Source organism: Astatotilapia calliptera, chromosome 23 (genome assembly GCF_964374335.1).
Source record: "Astatotilapia calliptera chromosome 23, fAstCal68.1, whole genome shotgun sequence".
Classification (NCBI taxonomy): Eukaryota; Metazoa; Chordata; class Actinopteri; order Cichliformes; family Cichlidae; genus Astatotilapia; species Astatotilapia calliptera.
Window position 1 is genome coordinate 20,331,175 of NC_137443.1, and position 12,787 is coordinate 20,343,961.

The following is a 12,787-nucleotide window of genomic DNA, read 5'->3' on the forward strand; positions in this document are numbered from 1 at the left end:
GCAAGTTTTCCAGGGTGTATCCTGCTTTGATAACCTCTCAGTTATTAGATTATAATTCATTAACTGACACACATTCATACAGTACTTTATCTATGACACCTGAGCAACCATGAGGCCCTGTACCTCCATATCCACAGCCACCTAAATAAACGGAAGAACTGAGAACTAAATACTTCCACTTGTAGAAGTTTAAGGTAGTGAGTACTTGACAGTGGCTGCTCTCTGATATCACAGTTTATCTCATCTGCTGCAAACTTACCTGCCACCAACATGAACTGAATCACCTGAGATGAACTGAGCTTCAGGGACTAATTATACTAAACTGAACACAGAGATGCTGAAGAACCAAAAGGACAAATGAAGTTTGTTGGAGTCCTGAATAAAAACCCAAACCCAGGATAAAGAGGTTCAGTGAATGGGGTGTTGAAGGTGTGGAGGTGGATCAGAGTGTCAGAGGAGACTCTGTAGAAGGACAGAGTGCCAGCGGGCCAGTCCAGATATACTGCTACAAATGGAGCTCCTGTATACCCATCCATCCATCCATTCGCTTCCGCTTATCCTTTTCAGGGTCGCGGGGGGCGCTGGAGCCTATCCCAGCTGTCATGGGGCGAGAGGCGGGGTACACCCTGGACAGGTCGCCAGTCTGTCGCAGGGCCAACACACAGGGACAACCATTCGCTCTCACATTCACACCTAGTGGTAATTTGGATTATCCAATTAACCTATCCCCATAAGTTGCATGTCTTTGGACGGTGGGAGGAAGCTGGAGTACCCAGAGGGAACCCACGCAAACACGGGGAGAACATGCAAACTCCACACAGAAAGATCCCGGCCTGATGGTGGAATTGAACTCAGGACCTTCTTGCTGTGCGGCAACAGTGCTAACCACCGTGCCACCGTGCTGCCTCCTGTATACCCTTTATATTTATTTATCTGAGGCCAGAGAACCACCCTTTTATATACCCTTTTATATTTATTTAGCTATGCTCCTCTTCTGGGGTGGCTGTAGCTCAGGTGGCAGAGCAGGTCAGCCACTAATCAGAAGGTCGGTGGTTCGATCCCAGGCTGCATCCTGGCTGCATGCCAAATGTCCTTGGGCAAGATACTAACCCCGTGTTTGCCTACTGGTGGTGGTCAGAGGGCCCGGTGGCGCCTGTGTCCGGCAGCCTCGCCTCTGTCAGTGCGCCCCAGGGCAGCTGTGGCTACAATGTAGCTTGCCATCGCCAGTGTGTGAATGGGTGAATGACTGAATGTAGTGTAAAGCGCTTTGGGGTCCTATGGACTAGAAAAGCGCTATACAAATGCAGGCCATTTACCATTTTCTGAATATTTCAATATTCATATATTGAAAAATATTGAAAATATACATATATTCATATATGAATATTTCTCAGAATAGTTCATCTCTGTTCAACAGCTTGTCTGGAAGTGCTAACATTTGCTGCTCATTCAATGCATAATCAAATCTGACCTGGAACATGCTCAGGGTACAAACATCTGTAGCAACATACACTAAGTTCTGAAATATTGTAATTGTGGTACTACTTTAGCAAAAAGCAAATTAAAAAATTCAAAGGCTAAAACGAATGGTACTGAGGGTAATGAACTCTATTGTAAAAAAAAAAAAAAGGGTCAAATTTTACCCAGACAGTATGGGACAGTATAGAAAGGTTTCTTTAACCCTCTCAAGGCAGGCGTTGCAGATTTGCAACAGTTAAAAGCTAACAACCTGATTACCCCACATACATATTTTATGAGGTTTTTTTACTCAGAAGTACCACTGCAGGTATTCTTTTGTGCATTAGCAACAAAAACTTAATTTGAGCCTGAGAGGGTTCAAGTTGAAGACCATAAAATGATGTTTGCTATTTGATTACACTTATAACTTATTCATTCATCAAAAGACATGGTGACATTAAAGTTTGGACGGTACAGAGAGAAATAATGAGACAAGACGCTATTTACACTAAACTGAACACAGAGAAGCTGAAGAATCAAGAGAGATCGAAAACCCTGATGTTGTTCTGAACACAAACCCAAACCCAGGATAAAGAGGTTCAGTGAATGTGGTGTTGAAGGTGTGGAGGTGGATCAGAGTGTCAGAGGAGACTCTGTAGAAGGACAGAGTGCCAGCAGGACAGTCCAGATACACTGCTACTCTGCCAGACCAACAATAGGAAGAGCAGATGAACATTTCTCTATTGTTGTGCCAAGCAAAGCAACCTCGTTTAGAGAAGCTGAGACACCAGGACTGATCGTTAAATCCAAATTCAATGTCATTTCTTTCATCTCTGTGCCCTTTTCTTGGGATTCTTTCATAACTCACTGATATGTGAACCTGTCCATTTTTCTCGACCTCCCAGTAACAGCGACCAGTCAGACCTTCTCTACACAGCACCTGGGGGCACCAGTCATCAAATCTGTCTGGATGATCAGGATATGGCTGCTCCTCCTTAACATATGTCACCTTCCTGTTGTTGTCAGACAGCTTAAGATTCTTGTGTACTGTGTTTGTGTTGATTGTGAGTTGACAGGAATCTGATGGAGAGAACAAACACAATCCAGTTGCAGTTATTGATCCATCATCTGTTCATTGATTGACACTTTGATGATGACTCCTGACATCAGAGATGTGACTGAGTGATGTGACAGTTTGAATATGGTTGAATGTGTGCTGCTTTGTGTTCATGAATCACATTAAAAACACACTTACACTTCCTCAGACCTGGTGTCAACCATTGGTCTCCTGAAGGCTCCACCCTGAGAGAAGGAGGGGGTTACATCCTGCACATTACATCGCTCTTTTACACACAAGGACAGACACACACATCTGTCTAAACTAAACAATGACAAAGATGTTCCTGCAGCTGCTACACACAAATATATCCAATTTATGTTCACTGCCTCTTGTAAGAGGAAAAATGCTCCTAACATCAGTGATTAACAGATCAGTCAAAATTTCGCAATAGTCCAATAAACAGATCAACAGTGAGAAATATTTTCAATCACTCCTCCCTCTATTAGAAATTGTCTGTGGGTGTAGCAGTCCTATCCATACCTGAGAGTGTCCAGACTCCAGTCTGGATTCTCCAGTCCAGAAGACAAGAGCTTCACTGCTGACTCTCCCAGATGATTGTAGCTCAGGTCGAGTTCTCTCAGATGGGAGGGGTTGGACGTTAGAGCTGAGGCCAGAGAATCAGAGCCTTCTTTTGCGATCAGACAGCCTGATAGACTACATACACACACAACATATATGAAGGAAACTCCCAGGGAATTGCTGTGTGCTGTGAAATAATATGACATATTAAAATAAGAAGAGCAATAACTGAAACAGGGAGCTAGCAGCTATCATGTCATAGTATTCTAAATATCAGTATATATATCAGTCTATATCTGTCATTTGTGTGTTCATCTTTAAAGCCATTTCTCGTGCTGTGTTTTCAGATTTGATTCCACCTATTCAAATCTGTCATTGAGTTGGTTCTTATTAAGCATTTGAAGAGACGAGGTCCCCCCGCTTACACCAATTACATGTGAGAGAGGGTAAAAGGACTCAACATCCAGCCTTGTATGTTTAAAATGATACAGAATGCTATGAATAAATTATCTTAATCCGTGGTGCTAGTTTCAGTCGTTATGCAAATGTACTGTTCATAAGGTTGGGGAAACCTTCAATCAGCTGAGACTAAAGAAGTCACTTGGGTGAGTGATGAAATGTTTCTCCCACTGAAAACACTATGTCTTCATCTTAATCAAAAATATAACCGAAGTCTAATAATATGATTAATGAGCAATACAGTTTATAATGTCTGCTCCAATGTCTGGATTTTGTGTGTAGACATGATCCAGCTTCTGCCTTGTGAAAAGAAAAAATGTGTCTCCAGCTCATCTTTATATATGATTCTGAATGAAAAAAAAGGTATTAAGTATGTTGTGATTGTTAAACACAGAACCATAATTCATATGTGAGTTTGCTGACAGTTGATCATACTTAACTGCTTAATTGCTTCTCACTGAGAGAGTGTGTGAGTTGGACTTGGAGGCTGTGTGTGTGTGTGTGTGTGTGTGTGTGTGTGTGTGTGTGTGTGTGTGTGTGTGTGTGTGTGTGTGTGTGTGTGTGACATTGAGAAGCTGGGAATATAAAAAAATCTCTGACTATAACATATGTATGAGCTAATAAAATAAACTATTACTATAGTTATCTATATAGTATAATTGACAAGCACAGAGTTTTGAAGAGAAATAGTAAGAAAAAATGATTCCTATGTATTTGAATTTAAAAAAGAATTATGTTAAAACTGATTTTCATATGAGGATGAGTTGATGATAAATTTAACTCAAGTATCAGAAGAAATCAGCATTCGTTCAGAGTAGGTTAATTAACTTAGTATAACTCAGGTGATTTAATTATTGTTTAAAAATCTGAGTATTAATCCCAAATTAGTTAGTAGCTCTTACAGGTTAGTCCAGGCTTTTAAAAGTTACAGACCCCTGTGGCTTAGTTTACCGAGTCACTAAAATAAAACCAGTCATATTCCTAGAGCACTGATCTAGATGGGAGCTGTCATTAATATGTGTTGCTGGGGAATCTTCCTTGAGCTACAAGGGTTCCTCAGAGATAAGAAGGATAGACATCCAGAATAGATGCAGTTAGAACTGAGCAAATCCCCTCATCTGTTGGCTCCATCTAAGCTCTGCACTCTCAACTGGATAATGCTCATAGGATCAGAGACTAGACTTTATAAACAGAGAGCCGAGGCAGATTTCGTGTACTGGGGTTCTGATTTCACAGATCAACATAGTTCACTTGATATCGTTCCCTAGTCCATCCAGCATGTGAACACTGGAATATTGTGAAAATACTTTTTTGTAATTTAATGTGGTATGGTAAACTTGTATGTATTCTATAGTGAAAGTGAAATATTTCAAGCCTGTGTTTTAACATTGATAATTGTAGCTTATAGCACATGATAATCAGAAATCTCAACTATGGTCATATTACAGTAAAAAAGTATTCAAACATTGTATAAGCAGTCTAGGTCAGTAACACCCAACCACAGTCATGGAGAACAGTGTTGATAGTTGACAGTTGTGCAGACTATGATGATTAACACCTTCCACAAAAAGTATAAAAATACAGACTAGCTCAAGGCTGCTATCAAATCACAGTTGGCTTTAGTAACACCAGACAAAGGTTTTCTTAGAGCTGTGGTTCATTAAGCCAAAATATTGACCCGATGATGAAAAGTAAAATCATCAAACTTATTATATTTTTATGAGAACAAAGTGAATATCTAAAAGAACGTCACCGAAGTGTCATTCAGAAGGAAAAGTCTAAAAATATTTGATCATCACAGTTCAAACATTTAAATGTATTGAAGGGTGAAGTGTTTGACAAGAGTATTACTAAAAGGTTTTTTAACCCTTTAAGACCTACCATAGAACCAAGTCCACCAGAGCTTACTTTATATTTTTACATGCTGTAGTGCCATTTTTGTTGCTATACATCAATACAACTGTTATAGCCCAAATTTTAATAATATGTTTGCATTAAGTCCATAGTAACTGCATAAATTGCAAAAAAGTGCAATAAACTACAAATAATTTCAAATTCGTTTTTGTCTTTTTTACATATATTTCTACTTGGAGAAATTTAAGAGGTTCATCCCTCAAAACTTTATATACAAAGAAGTTGCAAAAAATAGTTTACAACAACAGGAAATTTATTTTGAGTGTCTTCATAGTTTTATTTTTGAGATACAACAATTTTTATATACTGCAGAAAAAACTAAAAACAATCCTATGATGCAAATTTGCAAAGAAAACAGCATGTGCATCAAAATAAACTATTTAAAGCAGTGCAATTTGAGTTCTAAGCATGTCAAACATGACTTAAAAAAAAAACAGTATAGGCTTTTAAGGCCTACAAGTAAAAAACTACATTTTCCGCGAAAATGACGTCACTTCCGGTTTTGGGCAGGTAATGGGGGACATGCGATCGGTCACGCTGATGTCTATTTCAATGTAGGAAGTGTTACGAACAGCTGATCGCATTGGCAAAGTGTGTTTCTGGAATATTATGTTTTTCTTCCTGCAAGCGCTTTTTATGCAATTTTTGCAAAGCTATATGTGGAAGGAAACCGTGACCTAGGACAAGCTGATGGCATAAGATGTAAGTACAACTCCTCTGGTTTCATGTGCAAAAAGATATTATTGCGCTAGCTTACGTGGTTCCGGTTCTACAGGTATTTAAAAATAGTTACGCAAAACCGGCTTTAAAGGGTTAAATGTGAATTCACAGTCACAAGCAAGAAGCAAAAGCAGAGGAAAATAATATAAAATCTTAATAAAACTAATATCCAAAATAAAGAAGGATATGCAACAATTAATTTGCAAATCATACAGTCTTACAAATTCATCTACATGTTATGAGTTGTAACAGATATGTGAATACTGACCTGAGACTTTCCAGTATACAATGTGAACTCTTCAGTCCAGAAGCCAGCAGCTTCACTCCTGAATCCTGCAGGTTGTTGTTACTCAGGTCAAGTTCTTTGAGATTAGAGGACGGGGAGCTGAGAACTGAGGACAGATCTTCACAGCTTCTCACTGACAGGTTACAGATATTCAATCTGCAAAATGTAAAAAAATAAAATAAAATAAGAGAAAATGGAAATAAGAAAATGTGTAGTAAGTTATTAAATACTCTCCACTGTCCACTAAGTAATGGATTGTAAAGAAACACCACTGTTTACTTACAGAGCTTTGCAGGAGGCTTTGGTCACTGGCAGCAGCCTCAAAAGAGCCTCCTCTGAAGCAGAGTATTTCTTCAGGTCAAACACATTCAGATCTTCTTCTGATGACAGTAAGATGAAGGCCAGAGCTGACCACTGAGCAGGAGACAGTTTATCTGTAGAGAGACTTCCTGAACTCAGGGCCTGTTGGATCTTCTTCACTAGAGAATGATCATTCAGTTCATTCAGACAGTGGAACAGGTTGATGCTTTTCTCTGCAGACAGATTCTGATTGATCTTCTCTTTGATGTACAGGATATTTTCCTGCTTGGTCTGTGAGCCACATCCTATCTGTGTCAAAAGACCTCGTAGGAGAGTCTGATTTTCCTTCAGTGAGAGACCAAGAAGGAAGCGGAGTAACAAGTCCAGGTGTCCATTTGGACTCTTTAAAGTCTTGTCCACAGCACTCACATAGAATTGTGTCTCTGCAAATTCTCTTGTTTCACACTTCTGGGAGATTTGATCTTCCAGCAGATTGATAGCAGACTTAATAAAGGTCAGATGGACATGAAGAGCAGCCAGAAATTCCTGAACACTCAGATGAACAAAGCAGAACACCTTGTCCTGGTACAGTCCTCTCTCCTCTTTAAAGATCTGTGTGAACACTCCTGAGTACACTGAGGCTGCTCTGATATCGATGCCACACTCTGTCAGGTCTGATTCATAGAAGATCAGGTTTCCTCTCTGCAGCTGATCAAAAGCCAGTTTTCCCAAAGACTCAATCATCTTCCTGCTCTCTGGACTCCAGTGTGGATCTGTCTCAGCTCCTCCATCATACTTGACCTTCTTCACTTTGGCCTGAACCACCAGGAAGTGGATGTACATCTCAGTCAAGTTCTTAGGCAACTCTCTCCTCTTTTTGGTTTTCAGCACATCCTCCACAACTGTAGCAGTGATCCAGCAGAAGACTGGGATGTGGCACATGATGTGGAGGCTTCGTGATGTCTTGATATGGGAGATGATCCTGCTGGCCTGTTCTTCTCTGAATCTCTTCTTGAAGTACTCCTCCTTCTGTTGTTCAGTGAACCCTCTAACCTCTGTCACCATGTCAATACACTCAGGATAGATCTGATTGGCTGCTGCAGGTCGTGTGGTTATCCAGATTCGAGCAGATGGAACCAGCTTACCTCTGATGAGGTTTGTGAGCAGCACACCCACTGCAGTGGGCTCTGTAACATCAGTCAGGGTCTCTGTGTAGTGGAAGTCTAGAGGAAGTCGACACTCATCCAGACCATCAAAGATAAACAGAACCTGGAAGTCTTCAAAGCTGCAGATTCCTGCTTCTTTGGTTTCAGTAAAGAAGTGATGAACAAGTTCCACCAGGCTGAACTTTTTGTCTTTCAACAAATTCAGCTCTCTGAAAGTGAATGGAAACATGAATTGGATGTCCTGGTTGGCTTTTTCAGCAGCCCAATCTAGTATGTACTTCTGCGTTAAGAATGTTTTTCCAATGCCAGCCACTCCCTTTGTCAGGACTGTTCTGATTGGCTTATCTCTTCCAGATGTCTGGAAGAGGTCTTTTTGTCTAATTGTTGTTTCTGGTCTGTCTGATTTCCTGGATGTTGTTTCAATCTGTCTAATCTCATGTTCTTGGTTGACCTCTGCAGTCCCTCCCTCTGTGATGTAGAGCTCTGTGTAGATCTGATTCAGAAGGGTTGGGTTTCCGGCTTTAGCAATTCCCTCAAACACACACTGGAACTTCTTTTTCAGGTTAGATTTAAGTTTATTCTGACACATGATGGGGAATCCTAAAAGAATACACAAACAACATTTATGTAATATAAATAATAATAGTAATAATAATAAAATGGTCTACCACTTATTATATCTTTAGAGAAATCCTCTTACTATTCTCCAGACGTTGAGCCAGCACCTCCTGCTTCATTATTCTCAGGAAGTTCGCTGTGATCCGAAGAAATGCCTCGCTGCTGCTCTTCCTCTCCATCTCATGGTCACCCTGCAACAACTCCTCTGCCTGACTCTTTATGTAATCTGGACTCAGAACCTTCTGGATCTTTTTCAGTTCATTCTTCACAAAAGCATTGAGGTTCTCCTCCAACAGCTGGAAAACATTATTTGAATGCTACATTCACATTCAGACTGAAATCATTGAGAAACATCAGCCATGCATCAGCTATATATTGGACATACTTTTAATGTAATGGTCTAGTTCTTTCTTTATTGCCCTTTATATTGAAGCAAGCAAGCATTAGCCATGATTGCTTTTTACACAATTATAACAGTATCTACTGATACAATATATGTTTTATGCCTCTCCGGTGAAGTGATTCTCCTGACCGGACTTACCGGCTACCTTGTTTTTCTCCTACAGTGAAAAGGGACATGGCGAATCAGCACTGGTGTGCTGGAAAAAGAACAGAACCTTGATATTCTCTGAAGTTCTGGTTATATTCACAATCCAAAGCTCTAAAAAAGGATAACTAAATATTTAAGTAAGTTGTAAATAGACTATACGAACAATAACCACATAATCGATGTGTGGTTATCATGGATAATATTACCTGGTAAAGTATTTAGAAGATAAGACAACTAGGATTTCGATTCATTAATTGTTTTGCATATAATAACATTTACAACCACTTATAATTTAACAACATTACATAAATCAGTCAACGGTTACTTATTATTATTAACTTACAAAATATTGGCAAGATATTTTATCATCCAGATGAGCAACATAGGATTGGAATGATCAGCTGACTTTATCCACCTCATTTTGTTACATTAGACACCTTGAAATGTGTCCATACTAGCAAAAAGAGCATTAGCTAACGTCAGCCAGAAGAAAGCCACGTCAGTCAAATTCCTGGTAGCCCACACCCAGTCTTCAATCGATAAAACTTGCTTTCTCCCTGCTAAAGTTAGTTAACATTAGCTTAACTGAAAGTGCAAATAAACTTTCTCCTAGTTTTAATCTAATTCAATCTGTTTGTAGTCCTTATGTGGAGTTTCTGGCTGAATAAAGTTCCATCAGGAGCTAAATCAAATTATTAAGCTTTTCTTTTGAATTTTATTCTTTGTGAAAAATTGAAAAACTTACAATGAAATGAACAGAAAAAAACAAGTAATTGTAAACGTACAGACCTTAAATATGGAGTCCAGGTGTTTTTTATCCTGCGGGACAGTCGGACCAGTGGGAACATCTGACCTGGTGACACTGTAAAGAAAATTTCAAGAATTGGCTTCATTCAGTTTTATGCTTGGCAAGTGATTTTTATACACTTTGCCCATACAAGTATACAAGTTATATATATATATACAGTGGGGCAAAAAAGTATTTAGTCAGCCACCGATTGTGCAAGTTCTCCCACTTAAAATGATGACAGAGGTCAGTAATTTGCACCAGAGGTACACTTCAACTGTGAGAGACAGAATGTGAAAAAAAAATCCATGAATCCACATGGTAGGATTTGTAAAGAATTTATTCGTAAATCAGGGTGGAAAATAAGTATTTGGTCACCTCAAACAAGGAAAATCTCTGGCTCTCACAGACCTGTAACGTCTTCTGTAAGAAGCTTTTCTGTCCCCCACTCGTTACCTGTATGAATGGCACCTGTTTGAACTCATCATCTGTATAAAAGACACCTGTCCACAGCCTCAAACAGTCAGACTCCAAACTCCGCCATGGCCAAGACCAAAGAGCTTTCGAAGGACACCAGGAAAAGTATTGTAGACCTGCACCAGACTGGGAAGAGTGAATCTACAATAGGCAAGCAGCTTGGTGTGAAAAAATCAACTGTGGGAGCAATCATCAGAAAATGGAAGACATACAAGACCACTGATAATCTCCCTCGATCTGGGGCTCCACGCAAGATCTCATCCCGTGGGGTCAAAATGATCATGAGAACGGTGAGCAAAGATCCCAGAACCACACGGGGGGACCTGGTGAATGACCTGCAGAGAGCTGGGACCAAAGTAACAAAGGTCACCATCAGTAACACACTACAACGGCAGGGAATCAAATCCCGCAGTGCCAGACGTGTTCCGCTGCTGAAGCCAGTGCATGTCCAGGCCCGTCTGAAGTTTGCCAGAGAGCACATGGATGATACAGCAGAGGATTGGGAGAATGTCATGTGGTCAGATGAAACCAAAGTAGAACTTTTTGGTATAAACTCAACTCGTCGTGTTTGGAGGAAGAAGAATACTGAGTTGCATCCCAAGAACACCATACCTACTGTGAAGCATGGGGGTGGAAACATCATGCTATGGGGCTGTTTTTCTGCCAAGGGGACAGGACGACTGATCCGTGTTAAGGACAGAATGAATGGGGCCATGTATCGTGAGATTTTGAGCCAAAACCTCCTTCCATCAGTGAGAACTTTGAAGATGAAACGAGGCTGGGTCTTCCAACATGACAATGATCCAAAACACACCGCCCGGGCAACAAAGGAGTGGCTCCGTAAGAAGCATTTGAAAGTCCTGGAGTGGCCTAGCCAGTCTCCAGACCTCAACCCCATAGAAAATCTGTGGCGGGAGTTGAAAGTCCGTGTTGCTCGGCGACAGCCCCAAAACATCACTGCTCTCGAGAAGATCTGCATGGAGGAATGGGCCAAAATACCAGCTACTGTGTGTGCAAACCTGGTAAAGACCTATAGTAAACGTTTGACCTCTGTTATTGCCAACAAAGGTTATGTTACAAAGTATTGAGTTGTATTTTTGTTATTGACCAAATACTTATTTTCCACCCTGATTTACGAATAAATTCTTTACAAATCCTACCATGTGGATTCATGGATTTTTTTTTTCACATTCTGTCTCTCACAGTTGAGTGTACCTCTGGTGCAAATTACTGACCTCTGTCATCATTTTAGGTGGGGGAACTTGCACAATCGGTGGTTGACTAAATACTTTTTTGCCCCACTGTATATATTGTGTTGCTGCTATCAAATTCAAAATGAGCAACTGTTCTTGTTCAAATGACACATTTTTGTCATTTAAACATTTGATATATTTTCTATTTTCTGTGTAAATGTGTAAATTAACAACTACTGTATAATAAAATGGTTAAAAATCCATAAAAGTGGCATCACACTTGTTATACATTCGAATCACTTAAACTAAACCATCATTCTTCAGTAATAAACAAAGCCAACTAAGTATTGATCCTAAGATGTCAATCAGCTACTCAACAGGTGGAATATAAGGCAGCTTTGCTAACCAGCACATTTCTGCAGCACTAAAGATGTTGAACTACAAACAAGACAGAGAAGGCTAATAATACAAATAAATATGCAGGAATTACCTGAGAAAACACTCAAACTTAACGCAGACGAACACAAGGCTAAAAAATAGCACAAGAATCTATGTATCCTGCCAAAACAACTACTGGAAATAAACAGCCAGAAACCTCAAGATATAAAGGAGAAACATAACAATTGAATGTAACAATTAAAAAAACTAGATAACAAACAGAACTTTAAATAATAAGCAAGAATTCATTACAAAACCTCACAACTCTGGATCAAAGACCCAGGATTAGGAAAAATGTTTTTTTTAAGTTATGATTGTGACAAAAAGTAAGTGGTGCTAAAAAAAAAAAAAAAAAAAAAACAGAACCATTGTACAATAATTAGTTAATTAATGAAATAAATATCATCTTGGGGAGGCAGAGTTTCTCTGAAATAAAGATGGGCAGAGTTTACTGGTCTGCAACAAAATGCATCTACAAATTACTGAACAATTTCAGAATAATGTTCCTCAATGTAAATTTGTGAAGTCTGTGACTATCTCATCATCTACTGCATCATCGTAGGGTGCCAATGGAAGATCATCACTTGTTTCATTGGCAGATTTATTTCACTTATTTCAAGCAAGAATATCTTGTATTAAGTGAAAAAACTGCCAATGGAACAAGTGAAAATTCTCCAGGTCCAAGATGCACTGTCTAAAAACAAGTTTCTATATCTAACTTAAATGTTACTCTCTAGCTGACTTTCTTATTTTAAGTGTAATGAGATTATTTTGACTAGAAA

General features: G+C 39.5%; 1 protein-coding gene across 1 annotated transcript in view; it reads right to left on the reverse strand.

Annotated features, from left to right (window-relative positions):
* Window positions 1–1,590: 1,590 nt before the first annotated feature.
* The window catches only part of LOC113015517 (uncharacterized), a 28,557-nt gene continuing 17,360 nt past the window's right edge, over window positions 1,591–12,787 (reverse strand). Inside the window, exons 9-15 of the mRNA XM_026157506.2 lie at window positions 9,900–9,972; window positions 8,643–8,856; window positions 6,760–8,542; window positions 6,459–6,632; window positions 3,059–3,232; window positions 2,714–2,760; window positions 1,591–2,538 (exon numbers count right to left, since the gene is read on the reverse strand). Coding sequence (XP_026013291.2) covers window positions 1,967–2,538; window positions 2,714–2,760; window positions 3,059–3,232; window positions 6,459–6,632; window positions 6,760–8,542; window positions 8,643–8,856; window positions 9,900–9,972 — 3,037 coding nt within the window. The 3' untranslated portion in view covers window positions 1,591–1,966. The remainder of the gene's footprint in view (window positions 2,539–2,713; window positions 2,761–3,058; window positions 3,233–6,458; window positions 6,633–6,759; window positions 8,543–8,642; window positions 8,857–9,899; window positions 9,973–12,787) is intronic.